General features: G+C 43.4%; 1 protein-coding gene across 2 annotated transcripts in view; it reads right to left on the bottom strand.

Moving 5' to 3' along the window:
• NAV2 (neuron navigator 2) overlaps positions 1 to 4,863 on the bottom strand; it is a 204,755-nt gene extending 199,892 nt beyond the window's left edge. For both annotated transcript variants that reach the window (XM_084208443.1, XM_084208444.1), the window contains exon 1: positions 3,336 to 4,863. In XM_084208443.1, coding sequence (XP_084064569.1) covers positions 3,336 to 3,593 — 258 coding nt within the window. In that variant the 5' untranslated portion in view covers positions 3,594 to 4,863. The remainder of the gene's footprint in view (positions 1 to 3,335) is intronic.
• Positions 4,864 to 19,394: the final 14,531 nt, after the last annotated feature.

Genomic DNA, 19,394 nt, shown 5'->3' with positions numbered 1-19,394 from the left:
TTTCTCTGGTAACAAAGTTAAATATTTCCAAAACAATTCTCTCTAAATATGGGTAGTACAATTTATTGGCGGTGTTTTCAAATTAGACAAAATAAGCACCAGTGCAACAGTCAGATACTGTTGTGCACAACACAGGGGATTTAATATGGAAAAACAGAGTGTGCATATCAGTAACAGTAAAATAGGAATGACACTGCCATGATTCATCAACCTGAGATTTCCGACTAGCATTTACAATGGGCTTGATGCTAAAACTCTCAGACCTTTCTTTGGAAAGTGCCCCTGAAATACTCTGAAGTGTTGATTTTTATAAATTGCACAGCATTTTAAAAAAACACACTGCCCTTATAAAGCTTTAAGGCACAAAATTTCCAGTTATATAAAATCCAGCTAACACATGTAAAATCATAACAAGGGGAACAAAATCAGCAAAACATTTAGAAGTTCTCACTGATACCACATTTGCGAGTGGGACATCTTGAATTTCAGCAGTTATTTTTAAATAATTGGTGCTTTAATGAATACCACCTGCAGTGCTCATGTTCTCTGAAGAATCAGGTTCTAGAAAGGTACCACCTGGCGCCAAAAAAAGCTCATGAAGCTTTGCAGTGGTGTGTAAGTGGCTTGAAACATGCTAACCCAGCATGAGAACATGGTATCCTCATATGCTGGCTTCTGGACTATGCTCTAGACACAGCCTCTTCTACAGAATAATCAGTCCAATAAGCTATTAAATTTTGTATTATGTAGTGCAAAAAGGACCCACTTCAATGGGACTAAGAACAACCCCCTGAAATACTCCCAGAACCAAGAGAATTAGCCCAAGTGACACAATCTCTCTCTCATTCTCCCTCCACCCACACAGGTGGATGTCCTTTCTTGTGGGCTGAAAATTCTGCAGAGGGACCAAGATCTGCAGAGGATAGGAGCCAAAACACTGGGCAATGGTCCAGCTGGTGGATCTAAACTATAAATTCCACTGTGAGAATATCACTTCCATCCCTCACATTGGGTGCCTGCCCAATAAAATGGTGAGGGTCACATTGGTGCTTCAGGTAAAGCACCCAGAGAAGAAAAGTGATCACCCTCAGATTCTCAAGCTATTCAGACCTGCTGCAGTGTTCAAGTCTAAACCTTACCAGGGTTATTATCAGAAAGCACTTCTGTACCTGATGTAGCTGAAGGTCTTCCAAGATAAAAGCTTCAGCTGCTGACCTATCAGCTGGCAGCTGTCCATCCATCCTATTCCTCCTCCCTTGGCAGGGAGAAACAGTAGGAAAAGGAATGAACAGTGCCCTTGACACAACACGTCTGGAAAAATCTCCCTCCAGATAAAGACTGTCATTCCAAATCACCACCTTGAATGGCAAAACCCCGCATGCTTTTGTGGGCAGGAGGATCAAAGCTCAAAAGACCAACAAAACTGCTGAACAATAACAACAAAAAAAGACTGTGCTTATTCAAGATAATAGATAGTGAAAAAAGCCTCACTGGTTCACACCTTAAAAGGTGCTGGTCATCTGCTCAGACTGCCAGCCAGAGGAGATTACTGAGAATGCAAAGCTTAAGATTTCTCCTGCTGCTGAAGAAATTACAAATGTAAAATTATCTGACATTTCCTTAGCCAGAATCTTCCCCTGCTCAAATATAACAAGTTAGCATCAAAATCCTTTCATCATCAGGCTACAAAAAATGGAGTTTGTTCCACATCCTAGTAAGGGTTAAAACCACCATAGTGTTGCCCTTAGTGCTGCAAACGGCTCCCACTGGCAGATAGATCTCTGTGAGCATAATCTGTTACAAGATGAGAAAGTATTTCTAAATAACAAGCACCTTTTCAGCAATATAGATTTCCATACAGAAACCATGGCACATGTGAGAGAAAGGGCAGCAGATAATGAGATTTTGCTGAGGTTGCACAAGCACAAGGACAGACTCGGGCACAAGTGAGAGAGAGCACTCGATTATCTTGTAAGGGCAAGAGGCGAAGCACAGGTTGGTCTGTCTGCTGCCACTACCCTGCATCCATGCTTGGCTGTCTCCTTTTCCTGCTCTCAGTCCCTCAGGAACTGCTCCAGTCATATCTGTCTGGCCTGAGCAGCCCAGTACGTCACCCTGTCTACCAGCAAGGAAAGTGCAGTGCATCTTGAAATCAGGGCATGCGGTCAAACGCGCCCAATCAGCAGGCACACTTGTCTGAAGGGAATAGGGTTACCAGGCCACAGATTTCAGAATCTAGGTGCTAGGGATGATCCATTATTCCTCAAAGAAGGAAAAAACAGGTGAGTCTCTGTCATAATGTCCCTCTCTCAGCATAATGGTATCACCTTCCCCCGGGCTCGGATATTGGCAGAAGCGGCGTGTAATGCATACGGCTGTCGCCAAAATACATGCCAGGGCTGCAGAGCCATCTCTGGAGCACGGCAATCAATTGTGCTTGCTGCAGCAGCCCGTCTGCTCTGCCCCCTCCGGAGCACAGCTACACACACGCTGTGCCCGTGCTGCTGCCAAGCTCACCAGGGCACGGCAGTGCAGGGCAGCCCCAGCCACACTGACAACCTCACCCTGCCCACAGAAATTAAACCAGCTGAGCAACGGGCATCTCTCCTCCCTGTACAGCAAGCAGCACATATAAAAACACATTAGAAGGCTGACACAGACTAAAGGGAAACCTAAAATGTGTATATTGATGATGTGCTGCATCTATGATGTCATGCACACATAGCATTATACAGGCAATTCCACTTAAGTGCTCATTTCCTACATAATCTGTTTAATTTAGCTGCACTGAATGACATGCATATTGTAATCTAGCATCAAGCACTGCCTCCCATTCACTCCCCACACAGCCACAAACACACAGAACGTTCACACAACTACTGCTCCGGTACAGTACATGACCGAACACAAAACACATTCGCGACAACCAGCAATCCTCCCCCAGCCCAGGCACACGAGCCAGCCCTTACACTTAGCACCTACAGAAAGCACACAAAGAACACACCCCACAAACAACATCTCTATCATCTCCCTCCTGTAAATCCCCCCGAGTTCAAGCAGAGGGGATGGAGAAGGCAGCACAGGCAAGCAGCACACGCAGCCCCATCCCTCAGCACCCCACCATCAGCTCCATCATGCTGACAGAATTACACATGCCACTGTGTGGAATATTTTTCATGTTTTCATCCCACCACTGCAGACAGATGCTGTCACACACACACACATACACATCCCTTCCCTGTAATTCCATGCTATTTACCCCAGAAAACCTGCTGCACACTCAACCCACAAATAAATTCTCACATACACCTCCCCAGCATTTGGTGCCTGCTAACCTGTGTGTCAAATCCGTTCTCTACCGAGCTACTCTTCCTTGCTGGGAGGCCATCTCCCGCGTTTTCTTGTCCGGTGGAAGATTTGAGAGGAATCTGGCTGGAATACAATGGCTTCGTCACCTCCACCTTGTTCCCAAACTTCAGGTAACAGGGCTGTGGGATGGTCCTGGCTGTTGGGACATGCAGGATTGGAGCAGCGCTGTGTACGGGTTTAGGTAGTCCCGATTTCATTTTGGAGGCTACCAGGATGGCTGGCATTTTCTCTTTCTGCTTTCCTAACACGTTTCTGTCAGCAGCAGCAACAGCAGAGACAGCAGGCAGGGAGAGAGAAAATGACACGTTGGGGAAGCTGGTCTGCCCTAAAGCAGACTGGTTACTGCAGAGATCTCCAAAATCAGCTTAGAATTTAAAATCAAGAATAAAACCGATTTAAAAAAAAACTTTAAAAAAGACAATGGAAAAAATAAAAAAATAAAAAAAAAAAATGAAGAAGAAAAAACACACCACTTTCAGTCTAAAATATCTCCCAGCTTTATGCCAGCCTTCCACCTGTTTTCTCTAATTTTATTTTCAGTTCCTTACCACTGTCCTCTTTCCTATTTCTGCTATGTAACTTGCTTCTTCCTTTCTCTATCTGACTCCTGCAATTTTCTTGCCTGGAAATGAGAGACTTTCACTCCATTATCTTGTCACTGCATCTCCAAAGTGAGGCAGCCTTTGGGGAAAAAAAAAAAAAAAAAAAAAAAAAAGGAACCTGCTGCTGCATATGCTTCCCCTTCCGTAAGCACTAGAGAGTGAGCGAGCAGGATTTCCAGCTTAAGATGTCCTTCTTCAGTCTTAGCCAAGAAGCAGATGTAGCTCAGTGTGTTAATGACTGATGCCCTTGGATACAAGCCTTAGAGAATCAAGCTTCTTAAGCCTAAATAGCTGTGAACAGGACAACGATGCCGGAGCAGAAAGAGAAACGTCCACTGACAGCGATTTTTAAACCAAAATATGTCAGTGGCCACAAAATTTCCCGGCTCCCCCAGTGCTGAGCATAAAAACCTGGGAGGGGAGGGGATGGTGGGTAAACGAGGGAAAAAAAAGAGATTAAAAATGAAAGCGGTTCAGCAGCGAGAGGGAAGGGAAAGCAGCCGAAGCAGGCGGCAGCTCACGCTCCCTCCCGCAGTGGAGCGGGCTCCCGCCCGCCGCCGCATCCCGGGGGGGCCGGGACCAGCCGGGCGGGAGGCGGCGGCTGCCCGGCACCGAGCGGGCAGGGCGGGCCCCGGATTGGCCCTGCCCGCTCCCGGCTGGAACAAAAAAAAAGAAAAAAGAAAAAAAAGAAAGCAAGAAATCGCACCCTCTCTCTCCGCAGGGGGAGGAGCGGCCTCGGCTCCCGCGGAGCGGAGGGGTCTGGAGGGATGGATGGATGGATGCTGCGGAGGGATGCTCCGGGGGCGCGGCACGGAGCGAGCCGGGGACCGGTTTCTTTTCGAAATTTGAAAAAAAAAAAAATTTAAATCAAAACACCCGGAGGTGACTTATTGTTCGTGGCTGTTCGGGAAAAACTCCCGCTGCCAGCATCAACAGGAATTTGAATAAGCACAGTGAGTAATCCGGCCCTATTATAGCAACTCTTGGCTTTGGGGAGGCTTTCAGTGTCGCAGGTTCCTCGTGGATGCCAGGATCCGTTACAAGCCCTGGATCCCGCCTTCGTGTTCATCCTGACACATTTCAGACCTGCACATATTCCCCTTGCTGCACATCTGCAGTGGGAGATTGATTATCCCTGTGCAAATCAAGGCACCAAGAGATGCCTTTCCGACTGCATGGGGGGCTCAGCACCAGGACATACAGTGCCACAGTGCCCAGTTAAAGCTTTGACTTACCCCTCACTACAAGAAAGACATTGAGGGGCTAGAGTGATTCCAGAGAAGGGAATGAAGCTGGGAATGGAGCACAAGTCTGATGAGAAGCAGCTGAGAGAGCTGGGAGGGCTCAGCCTGTAGAAAAGGATGCTCAGGTGGGACCCTCTGGCTCTCTACAACTCACTGTGAGGAGACTGTAGTCAGGTGGGAGTCAGGCTCTGCTCCCAAGCCTCAGGTGACAGGAGGAGAGGAAATGGCCTCAAGTTGTGCCAGGGTAGGTTCAGATGGGATATCAGAAAAAATGTCTTCACTGAAAGGATTGTCAGGCACTGGAACAGGCTGCTCAGGGAAGCGGTCACAAAACATGTGGATATGGCACTAGGGCACATGGTTTAGTGGTAATATGGCAGTGCTGGGTTAACAGTTGGATTTGATGATCTTGGAGGTCTTTTCCAGCCCTAACAACTCCATGATTATAGGAGGGTGTCTCAGAATAATATGCACAAAGCCAACATGTGACATGGAACCAAAAGGTGCATTTCAATCAAATCTTCATCACAGTTCCAGTAAATTGCTTTATTTCCTTAGCAGGGCTGCTTCCTTCAGCTCCTTATTCCCACCTCATCCACTCCCCAAGTACTGAACCCCAAAGCCTGGGTGGCAAGGACAAGAGTGATGCCAGCAAGAAGAGAGTGGAAGGGTTGGAAGGCATCTTAAAGATTGGAAGTCCCAACCCCCTGCCATGGGCAGGGACACCTTCCACTAGTCCAGGTTGCTCAAAGCCCATCCAACCCAGCCTCGAACACTTCCAGGGATGGGGCATGCAGAGAAGCAATGAACCTACACTTGAAATGTTTGAAATACACACTGGGTAAAGCGACTCAGCAGGACAGAGGAAGCCCAGCCACACTGCCCCTGCCCCATCCAGGCTGCGAGCAGTGTTTGGGGAAGGGAGGCTCAATCATGCTCAATCATTCATGGCAAGGGGAGCTGGGACCTACCTATTTAACACTCAGTCTTCTCAGGAAGTTTTAAATGTACAAACCTCAGGTTTTTAGATCTGGGAACCTTTCAGACAGAAAAAAGAGGCATTTCTTGGATTGTACTGTAGGTGTCTCCAGGATGAAAGACAACAATGCTGGATCATTCTGCAGATGTCATCCTCAATGATTTACCCAAGGTTACACAGTGACCAAGCGGCAGAACTAAAGACTAAAGTCAGAAATTGTGCTCCACTTCTTATCAAGTACTATTCTTTCTCAACATTGCAATGTAAAATGTAATTTAAGTTCCCACATAAAGCTCACTTGTTCAGTCTTGGCTGTTGCTGGAATTTTTCAGCACATCTGCTTTCATGTGTACCACTTCTGCATGCTGTTTTGTAGCAACTACAAAAGGGTAAATTTTATGGTAGCTGTTTTTTTAAGTAACTGCTTCCACCTCAATCTCTTCATCCACCAATTTCAAATGGGAAAGCACACATCTCTCATCATCCACCTCACTGAGATCCCACCAAGACAAATCTTCTAATGTTCTGCTATAACTGTCCTCAATGTCATCTTAAACACAGCTATATAGAACATTTCAAAACCCTACAAGTCAATAAAGAATGTAAATTTACCATCTGAGAGGACTGGTAGTCCTTGGAGCAGAAATGTGTCAAATGCTCCAACACCATTTCCATCGTTCCATGCTGAGAACTCAGCCCTGCTGGCTTAGAGAAGGTTGGGCTCCAGTAAGAACGTCTTGAAAAAGATCCAGGCCTGAAAACCAGGCTAATTTTAGATCTGTAATAAAATACAGTAAGGTTTAAAAGCTATTAGAAGACAGCTTTACATTCTGTTCTTCACTTACACGTTTTATGAGATTCGGGCCACCAATCCCTGCTGCACCCAACTTGCCAGTTTTTGTTGTTCTGTTTTTATCTTGGAAAACTGGCTGGGGTACAGGATACCAAATCAGCCCCAAAGTTAATTTGACCAAAAGAATTTGGTCAATTTCATTGCTCCCTTAACAATTATGAAATCTGATCCTTTGATGATGGTGGATTAAATACTCCACAGTTCCTTTGGACACTCAAAGGAGTTTTACTGATTTCTCAGCATGCAGTCCAACATACTGAATATGATTTCTTCTGAATACACTCAGTCTATGATCCTGACAGATATTTTGCCAAATCAGTGGACATACTCTTCATCAAAGCTTTATGTGAATTCCTGATAACATATTTGAAGAGTGACCTGGAATTACTGCTTCTCTCATGGATTCAGTTTGCATCAAATTATCCTTTGTCATTTAAAACCTGGGTGAGTTTTTATGTTATACATATTTTGCTTTACATATCTAAACATCACAGCCCAATGGCACTGAAATGCTGTATCCAGTGGCAGTGTAGTCACATGAGATCATGAATTATATCACATTACAGGCCCTATCTGCAAAGACTGGCAACATCAATTTTGGTCTCTGTTTGGAATTGACAAATTTTCGGGTTGTCTGTGGTTTTGGGTTTGGGTTGTTTTTGTTGTTGCTTAATAAATTAATTTTTATCTAGTTTTAAGGCTAGGATTTTTAAAAGAAACTACTTCTCTTAGACAGTCAAAGGGATCTGGGAACCTGTCTGTTATCTTCTTTGAAAAGCCCAACCAGTTTTCCCTTCCCTGTTTTGAATCACACAAATTTCTGTGTCTAAGGTAGGAGTAGGCAACCTTAAAAAAGGAGGGAAATTCTCTAAACAAAAAGCAAGAGCCTCATTCCTTCCCAGAAATGTAGGGTAAGCCTCTGACTAGGAGAAATTCCCTTGCAGCTTTAAGTCTGATTAGTATCTTTGCCTGAATAACCACAACATCCCCTCCTTACCTACCTGTAGTCAAGGAGCACCCACCCACTCCCCAAATGGGGAAATATGGAAGGAAAAATACTAGAAACAAGCAGTTGCCTGTTAGAAAAAAAAAAAAAAACAAAAAAACAATAAAATGAAACCACAATAAACCCTACTGATTTGGCTTACACAGCTGATTTTGAAGCTCAGAAACTATCACTGCTTTGGACTCAAGCTGTGACTGCTCAGCACCATGGAGTGTCAGCACAAGTGCCAAGACTCTGGTGTTGAGAACTGGCTTAATACTCTCAAAATTTTAGTGAGCAGGCTCATGTGAACTCAAGAACTTAACACACCAGAGGAAACTATTTGAATGGCCTGTAGTTCAAGAGCTTGTAGGCAAGTCAGCACATTGCCCAAAATAAAGCCAGGAAACAGAACAAAAGCCCAGAGTTGACTGCTCTTGAACAGATGATCTTTATGAATGAGATGAACGTTTCTGGAACAGTAAAACAACTGAAGCTGCCTCCACAGCTCACACATTCTCAATTAACAACAAAACAGGGTCTCTATACCCAAGTGGAAAGAAAACGTCTGTATGAATTGCATGTGGGTATTGCAAATAAAATTAAAAGCTTAATGAAATATTGGAAAAGATCAGAGAATCAGACCTTCCTTTCAACTTGTGGTTAATATTCGTCCTCAACAAAGCCAAATGTTACATTAGCCTAAATGGAAAAACCATGTAGAATTATGCTGTCAATTAGAACACCTCATTAGCTGGTCTGGTGATTCAGAACTGCTAATGGAACTGAACTCAAGGCTTGAAAATACCTTGATCAACTCTATCCTCAGCTTTTAGGCATTAAGGATGGATCTGCAATCTCCCAGAAAAATCATTTCAAGCTGAGGTAAATATCCCTCAAGTGTCCCTCACAGTGTCAGAGTCAGAGGGCTGAATTGTTCCCTCCAAGCCATTCCCATCAAGCTTCACTGCTGCCAGGCGGCTGTCGTACAGACTGGGGGCATGTTCAGCCTTGGCACAGCTCCATCAATTTAAGTGAAGTTAGGACAGGAATAAATATGGATCTATTTTTGGTACTGCAGGCATTTTGCACGTTCACATCCATTTTTTGTTCCTCATCAGTATCAAATGTGGAAAAGGCTGATCCCATCTGTACATTCACATTACCATTCTATGAAAGAACCCATAAGGGTGTAGAGGAGTAAAGGTGTAAACCCCATAATTTTTTGTTGTGTTCCACCATGGGGAACAGTAGAGATTAGAAGGAGGAATGTGGATAGAAGCATTAAATAATTTGGCATCCTCTCACCACAGCAATTATAATCTGTACACGTGAGTTCTTTATATAGAGCAGTGAGAAGAGGAGGAAACCTTGGTTCTGTTCCCAGTTCTTTTGACAGAAATCTTGTCCCCATTACACTAATTCTGATCTAAAATTCCACTTGTAATCCCCTGACATGCTTCTAATTCACATTGGGTTTAATTCCACTTCATTTTATAATGGTGTAAATTTTTTGTAAAACATACAAGCCAAGTTCTACCTTGTCAAGAACATCTGTTCCACTAATTTTCAGAAAATACACAGGAAATTTCACTGGCCACACAACTGATACAAGCAAATGCTCTTGCATGGTGACAGAAAATGGCACCATTTAAAATTAGCATCTTCTGAACAATGCTCACATTTAATCCCATTTCTGTACCAGAGTGCTGCATGGTTTTGTAATGTAAGCCTGGAGTAGCACTGCACTCAATAGCTTCAAACGTTTCTACTGTCACAGCAAATGCAAACTCACAGCTTTGAATTCATTATGCTCCCATTGCTTTTGGATTTGTAGCCATATCAGTTTCCCACAATCTAATAAAAACTGGGCCCTGCTGCTTGAGACATTCACTGATAGGGGTTCTGTGATGGGCTTGGGAAAGGTCCATCTCTCTGACTTTGCATGTAAAGACTTAAACTCCTCAGGAACAGGACTGAAAGGGATGAGGAATGCAAGAGCTTATTTGAATTAATGCTTTCTGTGGTGGTGTAAGATGTAGATGCTTACTGTTTGTGTGTGCCATGGCCACAGCAGTGACCACAGTGTAAAACATATACACATGAATAATCTTTATGATCCTAACAGAGGAGTTCTATCAGGCCAGCCCATAGCTCACCTTGACTTGCACATCTCTGTGTCTGTGACTGTAACAATGTACATCATCTCTCCATGCCACTAACAGCGAATGGAATAAAGACTGCAGTCCTGTTTTGGAAAGAGACTTGCAGATCACGTCTTCCCGACAGAGATGCACATCTGGGTGTTCTTAATCTATTCATGTGTCCTTTGTTTCTACAAGGTTAATGGTACTAGCTCCTATATTATTTTATGCCTGACTTGCCATTGCCTATGGCTTGGTGTGTTTGGAAAAGCAAAGAAAACATCTGTGACTAATGAGCATATCACAGAAGAAAGGTGATGATGATGATGATGATATAAATACCACAAGCTACTCTTGACTTTAAGAACCATCACATTAAGATGAAATATGAAGGAAAGGACCTAAAAAAATGCTCTCTTCCCTCTGCTGCTGTTCTCTCTTACCCTCCTGAGAAGTGGAGTGTTAAAAATAGCCACCACTTACAAGCTAACAACCTCACATCATCAGGTAGTCACCTTCTGTAACCTTGCTGGCACATTTCAAATGAACCTGCTCCATCATCTGGAAGAGTTGTCAGAGCCTAAAGGCAGAAACCATCTGAGAAGCAGATCGGAAGAAAAGGCTGCATTTCAAAGCCTTTTTACAACTGGATCTGCTTAAGCATTCCAACCCACCCTCAGCTGCCATCAGTCTCTCCCACATCAGCAGTTCTGAACAAATACAAATTGGCCAGATTATCATTAAGCAACTTCAGCTATTTTGTAAAGAGCAAAGTTTCACTACTCAAACTAAGTGGTTAGGACCAGATTTTCACTTGCCCTAAATCAATGTAGTTTCTCTACAGCCAACATCCGAATTTGCTTTCCAAATTCGAAGTATTTATCAAAATCTTCTTTAGAGAACGATCCAATCCTATCATACATTATCTCCATTCCCCTCAGTACAAATTTCCTGTCAATTTCTATTAAAAAAATCCTCTTGCCTACTGAGCCCAAGCATCCAGTTCAGCTGGTGCTGCACTGTGCAGCTCTGGAGCCATGGAACAAGTGCTTGTGGTGCTCACCTACTGACAGCTGATATCAGGGAATGATGATTATCATCCTACACTTCCAGTTTTTGCTAAGTACTCTTCACAACCCAAGCCTCTCTTCCCTAGAATCCCCCCCAAAAAAAAGGAGCATTTCCACAGGGCAACCGTTCAGCAGCAGTTCTGTGCTGGAAGTCACCTGCAATGCACCACAGAATGGCACTAATTGCAATAATACAAACACCAGCTATTTCTGAACATGTTACCAGAAAAAAATAATATACAAACCTAGATTGTTCACAGTGGTGGTATCAAAGGAAACACAGAAAGTGCCTAACACAATGCCCTGAAATGAACGCTGCCTACCTCCACAGCTCCTTTAAAGAAAGATTTGTCCCGAGTTGATGTTTATGGAAAATTAAAGCACACCCTACTCAGCTAAATTTTGGGGTAATGGTTCCACTGAAATTCTTAAATCAAAAAGTTCAGGGAAATTTCTTCAGATTTACACAGACATATGTCAACCATCAACCCAACAGCCATGATCATTCTTGAGAGTCAACATCCCCAAAACCAGCCTCCATTCCCACTGTGATGATCTAGCAAGGGAATTTGATGAGGATTACCTAACCCATAAACTGAGGAGGGGAAGCAAAAAGTACTAGTTAATTTTATTTTTGAAAACCACATGTCTGTTTGAGGGAGAGGTTTTCTTGCACCTGCCGAATATCTCGCTCAGTTTTAAACCAGAAAGCTTAAATAATCACTCTGCAAGGAAATGTACAGGAAACAGTTATTTTTTATTCTCTCTATTAACGTAGCACAAAACAATCAAATTTAAAGTGCTGCAGGGCCCCTGTGCAGCCTCATGCATGGCAGGATCAAGCTTCCCTTCTCGAATTTCCTTGTATTTCCTTTGTTCTCCCATTAACAAACTGATAACTAACCCTTCTATGCTGTTCTAACATTGATTTTTTTTCAAGCATTTTTAATATCCACCACCCAAAACTGACAAAAAAACCTAGTCATGAAAGCTGTCCTAATATTTTGTTTCCTACCAAATCAAAGGAGGTTCCCACTGTAATGATTAGTGACACGTTTGTTGCCTTAAACAGCTTGGATATTTCAATATTTAATCAGTTTTAATTTTTTTAAGGTAACAGGCTTCCTGCCACTCTGAGTTTAGCCCATGATGCTGTACTGAACTCATAGGTTTAGAAGAATGAAGACCTGACAGCCTTGCATTTATTTTACACACCCCATCAATAAGATTTTTAATAACACTGTTCTAACTGTCTGGAATATTTTGGGAAGGTATCAGTCAAAACAACCCATGGCCATATTGGAGATCTGGCTGATGTTTATCACTGGACAGAATCAGAGAATCACAGAATTTTTAGGTTGGAAGAGACCTTTAAGATCATCAAGTCCAACCCATGTTCTAACACCTCAACTAGATCATGGCACCAAGTGCCACATCCAGTCTTTTTTTAAACACATCCAGGGATGGTGAATCCACCACCTCCCTGGGCAGATGATTCCAATATTTGACCACTCTTTCTGTGAAAAACTTCCTCCTTAATTCTAGCCTGTATCTCCCTTGGCACAGCTTGAGACTGTGTCCTCTTGTTCTATCTGTTGTTAGCAAACAACACACTGAAGACATAGCACCGAGAAAGAAATTTTCTGAATTTTGCATTTCCCCTTGAAATTTTAGTAGCAAGGACACTGTAACACACAACCTTTTCCCAAATAAATGGCACACAGATGATGGAATGATTTTCTGTGTTTTGAGACATAATCACTTCCTGTATGAGAATTAACATGAGCTTTGTTTATTCCAGCGGTAGAACAACCTGCATTCAAGCTTGCCCAGCTGTCTAGAAACTCAACTGATTGCACAGTAAAAGCAGGTGTAGTCAATCATTCCTGTCACAACATTAGTACATGACTGGCTGCTGGCAAGTGGGTCAGCTCGTCACGAGCAAAGCGCTTCTCAGCTGCTGTTTCCTTCCATCCCGGTTGGCACACGAAACAACGCCACTACAGCTGCTGAATTTCAAAAGGCATCCATCTGTTTAACTTCCTAAAATGACTTAAAAGAGTGGGATATGACAAACACATCTGCTACCCTCAGCATGTTAAAAAAGATCATCTGGAAATTAACTGGGAAATTATAAATCTTTTTAGATGGGGATTCACAGTGAAGTTCCAATACACGTGTAACATCTGTTCCACCTTCAATTATAGCTCAAAGCTTTGCAGCTCTCTGGCTTGCTGAAGAATCAAGGCAAACTTTAGTTGTAACCAGCTCTGTATCTCCTTATCTGACTGCTGGAGCTTGTTCAGGGCAACTGGGCACCCATCTATTCAATTTTGTCACTCATGAAAGGCTCGACTGGATAAAGCCTTGAGCACTGTGGTCGGATCTCATAGCTGACCCTGCTCTGATTAGGTTAGACTGAAGACCTCCCGAAGGCTCTTTCAATCTGAATTAACCCAACTATTTCCAAATACAATAAAAGGGAAAAAAATTAAAATTCCATTAGTACCTACTGGAAGAACTCCAAGTAGAAACCAGCTATGAACAATAACCTGGTCCATCACGAGAAAATGCTTAGGCAGGATGACCAGCAGAAGACACCAGCAGATCAGATTTTAGCAGGAAAATGTTAGCACATGTTGAAGTGTGATCTTCCTTTCGGTTCTTCTCTCACATCTCTCACAAACACAAATGTGTAATCACTTTGAATTATGTGAACAGATACTTATATCTAGGATTTGCAATTTACATTAACCTAGCCTGCATTCACAGCGATTTTAACACCAAATGCAAACCACAGAGCGTGTTTTCACCCTAAGGTACAACATATGTGTACCCTGCAGCACCAGGACATCTCAGGAAGCTCCTTGGCTACCTGCTGCATTCTCAGCAGACTCTCCAGGCACCCCAATTTCATCTGCAGAGTGCAGGCAGAGCTGGTGGAACACCAGCCAGGAGAGACGTGCATCTTCCACAGGTCTGCAGGCACCAGGAAGGCTGGCAGAAATGCAGTGGCCATGAGAGATCCCTCACAAGGAGCTGCCATCTCCACTGGGGAGGTGAGAGGAATTTACAAGGACATTGGAGCAAAAGCAGTCCTGGGGAATATGTTACCACTAAACTGGGAACCAGGTGAGGTGTGCTGGCTAAGGGCTTGTGAACTACAGGCCAATGCAGACCTTCAGTAATAGAAATTAGTATTTGATACTCAGTATTAGAGCAAAACCTCTGAAGCGCAGCACTTAGCAGCAGTGCCAACACTGTTCTGCATGTATACAAATGAGAAACCAATTTTTCTGTGCTGTAAATAGCTTCTGCAATTAATAGCAGTTAGCTTTTCCTGTCTTTTTCCAATTACAGACTCAGGAAAAAGGGGCATATTAAGTTTCCTCATGTAATTCTGGACCACCTACTGTTAGAAGTGCAATTTGAGAATGAGTTGCTACTGCTAATTATCAAAATTAAAACCTGAAATAGCAATGTTCACTTTTAAAAGTGAGATGATTTCCTATTGCAGGCATAACTTTCCACTGCTCTCCCCTGCCAACAGTTATCACTTTTGTATGAGATTTCTGGACTGAAACTTTGAACACAGAAATGCCATCATCCAGAAAACCTTTCAAAACATTTCAGGTCACCATTTTGGGTCTTTCAAAACAAAGCCATTTATTACCATTGGCTAATTACCTTTTAGTCTCTCTGCACAGACGCAAAATATTTGTGTTTCTATTTTGTCATTTCTTTTACGTTTTCAGACATCTGCAGCCATTTCCAAAATCATCATAATATTTCCACCATGATGTTGGGAAAAAAATTTCTCCTGGACAGTACCACTGTTAGTACAACAATAAAAAAATTACAGCTGTGTATGCATATGCATGTGCACACACACACATGTAGTGTGAGCTGAATAAAAATGTGGTGATGTCTAATTTGACCTGAGAAAACCAGAACAGGATGTTGACATAAACGGGAAAAGTTCGACAATATTTGCAGCACAGCATCACCAATTCCAATCTCTCTTACCCTGTGCTGAACAAGCATTTCCAATTCAAAGGAATAATTAGCATGCCCAAAAAACCCTGAGTGCTAGCAAATACCAAAGCTTTAACTTGGCATTAGCAAAGATCAATGAGAATTCATCACTGTAAGCCCACCACGAGCACTTGCTGCCCAAACACGCTGGGACAGGCAGGACAGTGCCTACACCACCCATGCTGATCACAGGAAGTCCAAACTTCATTAGGAAATAATTAAATAGCACATACCATTCTTCTAAACATCATTATTGATTTTTAAACCCACTGAGACTCCTCACTGCAATACCTCATTCTCAGCTGCTGACCATTTTATCCAATTTTAACACTCTCTTATGAGCACACAGTGCCAGTGCCCACCCCAGGCTGAAAATTTTGGAATGCTTTAGCCAAAATGCCAGAACCAAGGTAGAACCACATGTCATCACTCATCCACGTCCAAAAAAGCACCAGTGACCTTTGCTTCAACAGCTCAGGCACTGCAGAGCTTTGAACAAGGCTGGGCAAGGTTTGTGCCAGGATAAAGTTCAACGTGTGTTTTCTGAAAACACACGCAACAGAGCTGATTTTAAAATCACTTCACTTTACACATGCTCTGTAGGAATGCCTCAATTCAGCAGTTGAGGTCTGCTGAGTCTGTGCTTCTGAGCACTACACTGCTCCCACAAGTGAGGGACCAGGCCCACAGCTGAACTGAGCACTCCCCAACCCAGGGGGACCAGAAAAAACAAAAGGAGGATTCTCAGCAGTAGGGAGCATAACAAGGCTCAAAGAGAAAACCTGTACGTGGGGCTGAGAGCATGGATTATGGACGGACATGGAGATAGAAACTAGTTCTAAAGAAGAAGGTGTGAAGAGCAGAGCCAATGATGGGAACAGGACTGGGATGAACACCCAGTTATAAAGAGAGAGAGCATTAGGACATGGAAGCTCTGAACCTGTAAAGCACTACACAGTGTATGCCCCAAAACCAGGTTCACATTTCATGAGTGAAGCTAGTAAAATACTAATTTTAACTAATTTTAACACTTTCCCAGTGTTTCAGGCCCATTTTTAATGTAACAGAGATTACAGCATCACTATAACCCACCAAACCTCATCCACAGATCAGGTGAAGGCACATTCCTGCCAGTACAGTATTTAGATATTAAACTGATCAGCACTATGCACTGGGAAGCACACACCAGGAAAAATCCATGACGGTGTCAGGAGGGAAGAAAAATAAAAATTTTGCCATTAGGGAGGAATTTAGTTAAGTAAAGTAAATAAAGCTGAGAGTCTCACATACCACATACTGTTCTTTCTTAATTAAACATACTAATAAATAAGTGGTTGCTAAGTTATTGCTCTTTAAGGCCAGCATTGGAAAAAACAGTGTATGATCATGCCCTTAAAATTGAACCATCATGACAAATAGGCTTTATGTCACAAAATGTAAAAAGCAAGTATCTGGGATTTTCTATTTGGCATTTCCTAAACCTTGGGTTCTTAACCTTCGTATTTCAGCAACCCTAATATTCTTTTAACACTTCATTTACTCAACAAGTTTGGTATTGTTTCCCAGTGTATATCGGATGGTATATCAAAGGATTTCAGACTCTTGCACAGAAGATTTACAGCGAGTATGGGCATCCTGGGAAATCAGCAGATCTGCACACAGCCCACACACCCCATCCCAGTGCTCCACACAAACACCTCTGTATCCTGTCCCAACCCTTTCAGTACAGATGGGATCACAAAATATCCTGAGCTGGAACGGACCCACAGGGACCACAGCAGTCCAGCATCCCACCGCAGGCACAGCAGCGACTGCAAGGTCATCTCTGCACAGCACTGCTGGGACGAGTCCCACACAGCTCTCTCTGCAAGGAAGGAGCAGGCACAAGGCCAGCTCTGCCTGCCACCATCTGAAGAGAGCGAGAGCACATCACCAGCCCAGCAGGACCACCCAGCCCTCAGAGCTGCGGGGGCAGCGGCTGCGCCAGGCGCGCTCCAGCACCCACAGCGCCCTTCGCACAGCTCCCGTCCCTCTGCCACTGCCTGGTGTCCCATGTCACCTGCAAGTGGGTCACCAAGCCTCTGACCCAGGCACCCCATCAGCCAGGTTTGGCTGGACAGCGAGCAGGCAGTGGGGACAAACAGCAGATGGCTTTTCCTATCTCCACAACAATTTAATCGCAGCGGCCGTGACGCCACTGGCGTGCTGCACTCCACCTCCAGTGCCCTGCTGCAAGGTGAGCAAGCTGCTCTCGCCCAAGGACAGCCCTCGTGACCGGCCAGGAAGTGTTTGAAGTGTGGTCAGGACACAAGCCATGCTCACTCAACTCCAACTTTGTAACAGGAACAGAGCATGACAGAGCTGACCAGCTCAGGCAGAAAGGAAAAGCGCTTGTACTGCAGGAGACTTGTGACCCTGGAAGTCATATGGGATATGGGATGAGCCCAGTGCCGCTGCCAAGCTCCCCTGTAAATGTAGGCGAGCTGGCCTGACAGTTTGGCAAATGCCTCAAATCAGGCTGCCCAAAATAGAAACAAGTAAAATTAGTTGCTGCTTTGAAAATGTATTTCTTCATTTTCTCTTTATGAACTGTAAAACCAGATGAAAAAACGTCTGCACACTGTCCAGGGCAATGTGACAGCTCTGTTAACAGAAGCACCTCAGATATTGAGATGTCACCAGATAGAAATTTCATTTAAGCATGGGAGCATTCTCCACCTATGTCATTAATGCTGATCTACATTTGTGTCACCCAAAGCCAGGTTCCTCTGCACTTAACGGGATGTGGGGATGCCACAGCTGATATGCAGGCAAATCCAAAAGGAAGGCAAAGGCAGCAACTATACTTCTAGTAAAGAACAAAGACTATTAAGTGTGTTGTCTTTTCCCAGCCTTAATTGAAATTAGGAAACAAACAAAAAAAGTTTAAGTTTAAATTGGTGTTTTGCTAAATTGGTCAGAGCATGGTCTTGATAACATCAAGGTTGTGGATTTAATCACTGTATGGACCATTCACTTAAGAATTGGACTCAATGATCCTTGTGAATCCCTTTCCAACTCAGAACATTCTGTGAATCTGTGTTTTCAGCTCCTTAGCAAGACAAAACTAAACACCCCAATGCACAATAGTTGATTTTATATTTCCTGAAGGGTATAGCTAACATCAGTTCTCCAGGCTAGTCTACAAACTTGGGCTCTTTGACATGTCCTGGGGACTTACACACGTGGATGCAGCAGCAGCTAAAGAAAACAGCTGCAATTATTCCCAAACCTTTATAAATCACAACAGAGGAGCAGTTGGAAGTGGAGATAGAGAGCCAAAGTTCAACAAATGGAAAAGACAAAACCATTGGAAAAACCCTTCTGGGATGTGTAAGCAAGCTAATGAAGAGCAGAAATAAATAGAGTATAATAAATAGGTTATATATAAAAATATCTGTAAAGCAATCTAAAATAACAGCTTTCCCTTTTGATGTTACTATCTGTTTTGGGTTCATGTTTATGGCACTACCAAGCCCAAAACAAATGAGACATAAATTGGGGAGGGTTATGCAGATAACATTGTTAGGGAAGGAAGAAATAAAGGAAGGTTCTGTTTATCTTTCCTTTTATTCTCGATATTTTGATTCCCTGTCCCATAAACAGGAGGGTGAGGGAACTCAAAAGCTGTTAGTGAGTTTGAAAACTTAGTTCTGTTCCCTTGATCCAAAAATTCCACAAAATGTTCCTCTTCCTCTCCATATTATGCTTTACCACCTGGAGCCAGAGCACAAAGGGCAGAGGTTCCCAACACGAGTGTGCACAGGCACAAACCTTTGTGTGGCAGAAGCGTGCTGGGAGCAGATAATTACAGCAAATAAAAGGCAGCTCTGCATATAACAATGTGGAAGCAAATCCAATTGCTAAGGACATGGGCTGAAAACAGCCCTCAGAAACAAAGAACCAGCCACATTAGAGCAATCCTTCATACTTTATAAAATAAGTAATTGAGTCACAGACAGGGTAAATCTTGGGAGCACAAAGAAAGATCACAAGTTGAAGCTGGAAACTGTCCCAACGGTGCCATATTTCAGCTCCCTCTCTGTTTGCTATTCTTCCCACTCCAGGTTTAAG

This window comes from Fringilla coelebs (genome assembly GCF_963513975.1).
Source record: "Fringilla coelebs genome assembly, chromosome: 6".
Classification (NCBI taxonomy): Eukaryota; Metazoa; Chordata; class Aves; order Passeriformes; family Fringillidae; genus Fringilla; species Fringilla coelebs.
The sequence above is the reverse complement of the archived record's forward strand: the minus strand, read 5'-3'. Positions and strand labels throughout refer to the sequence as shown.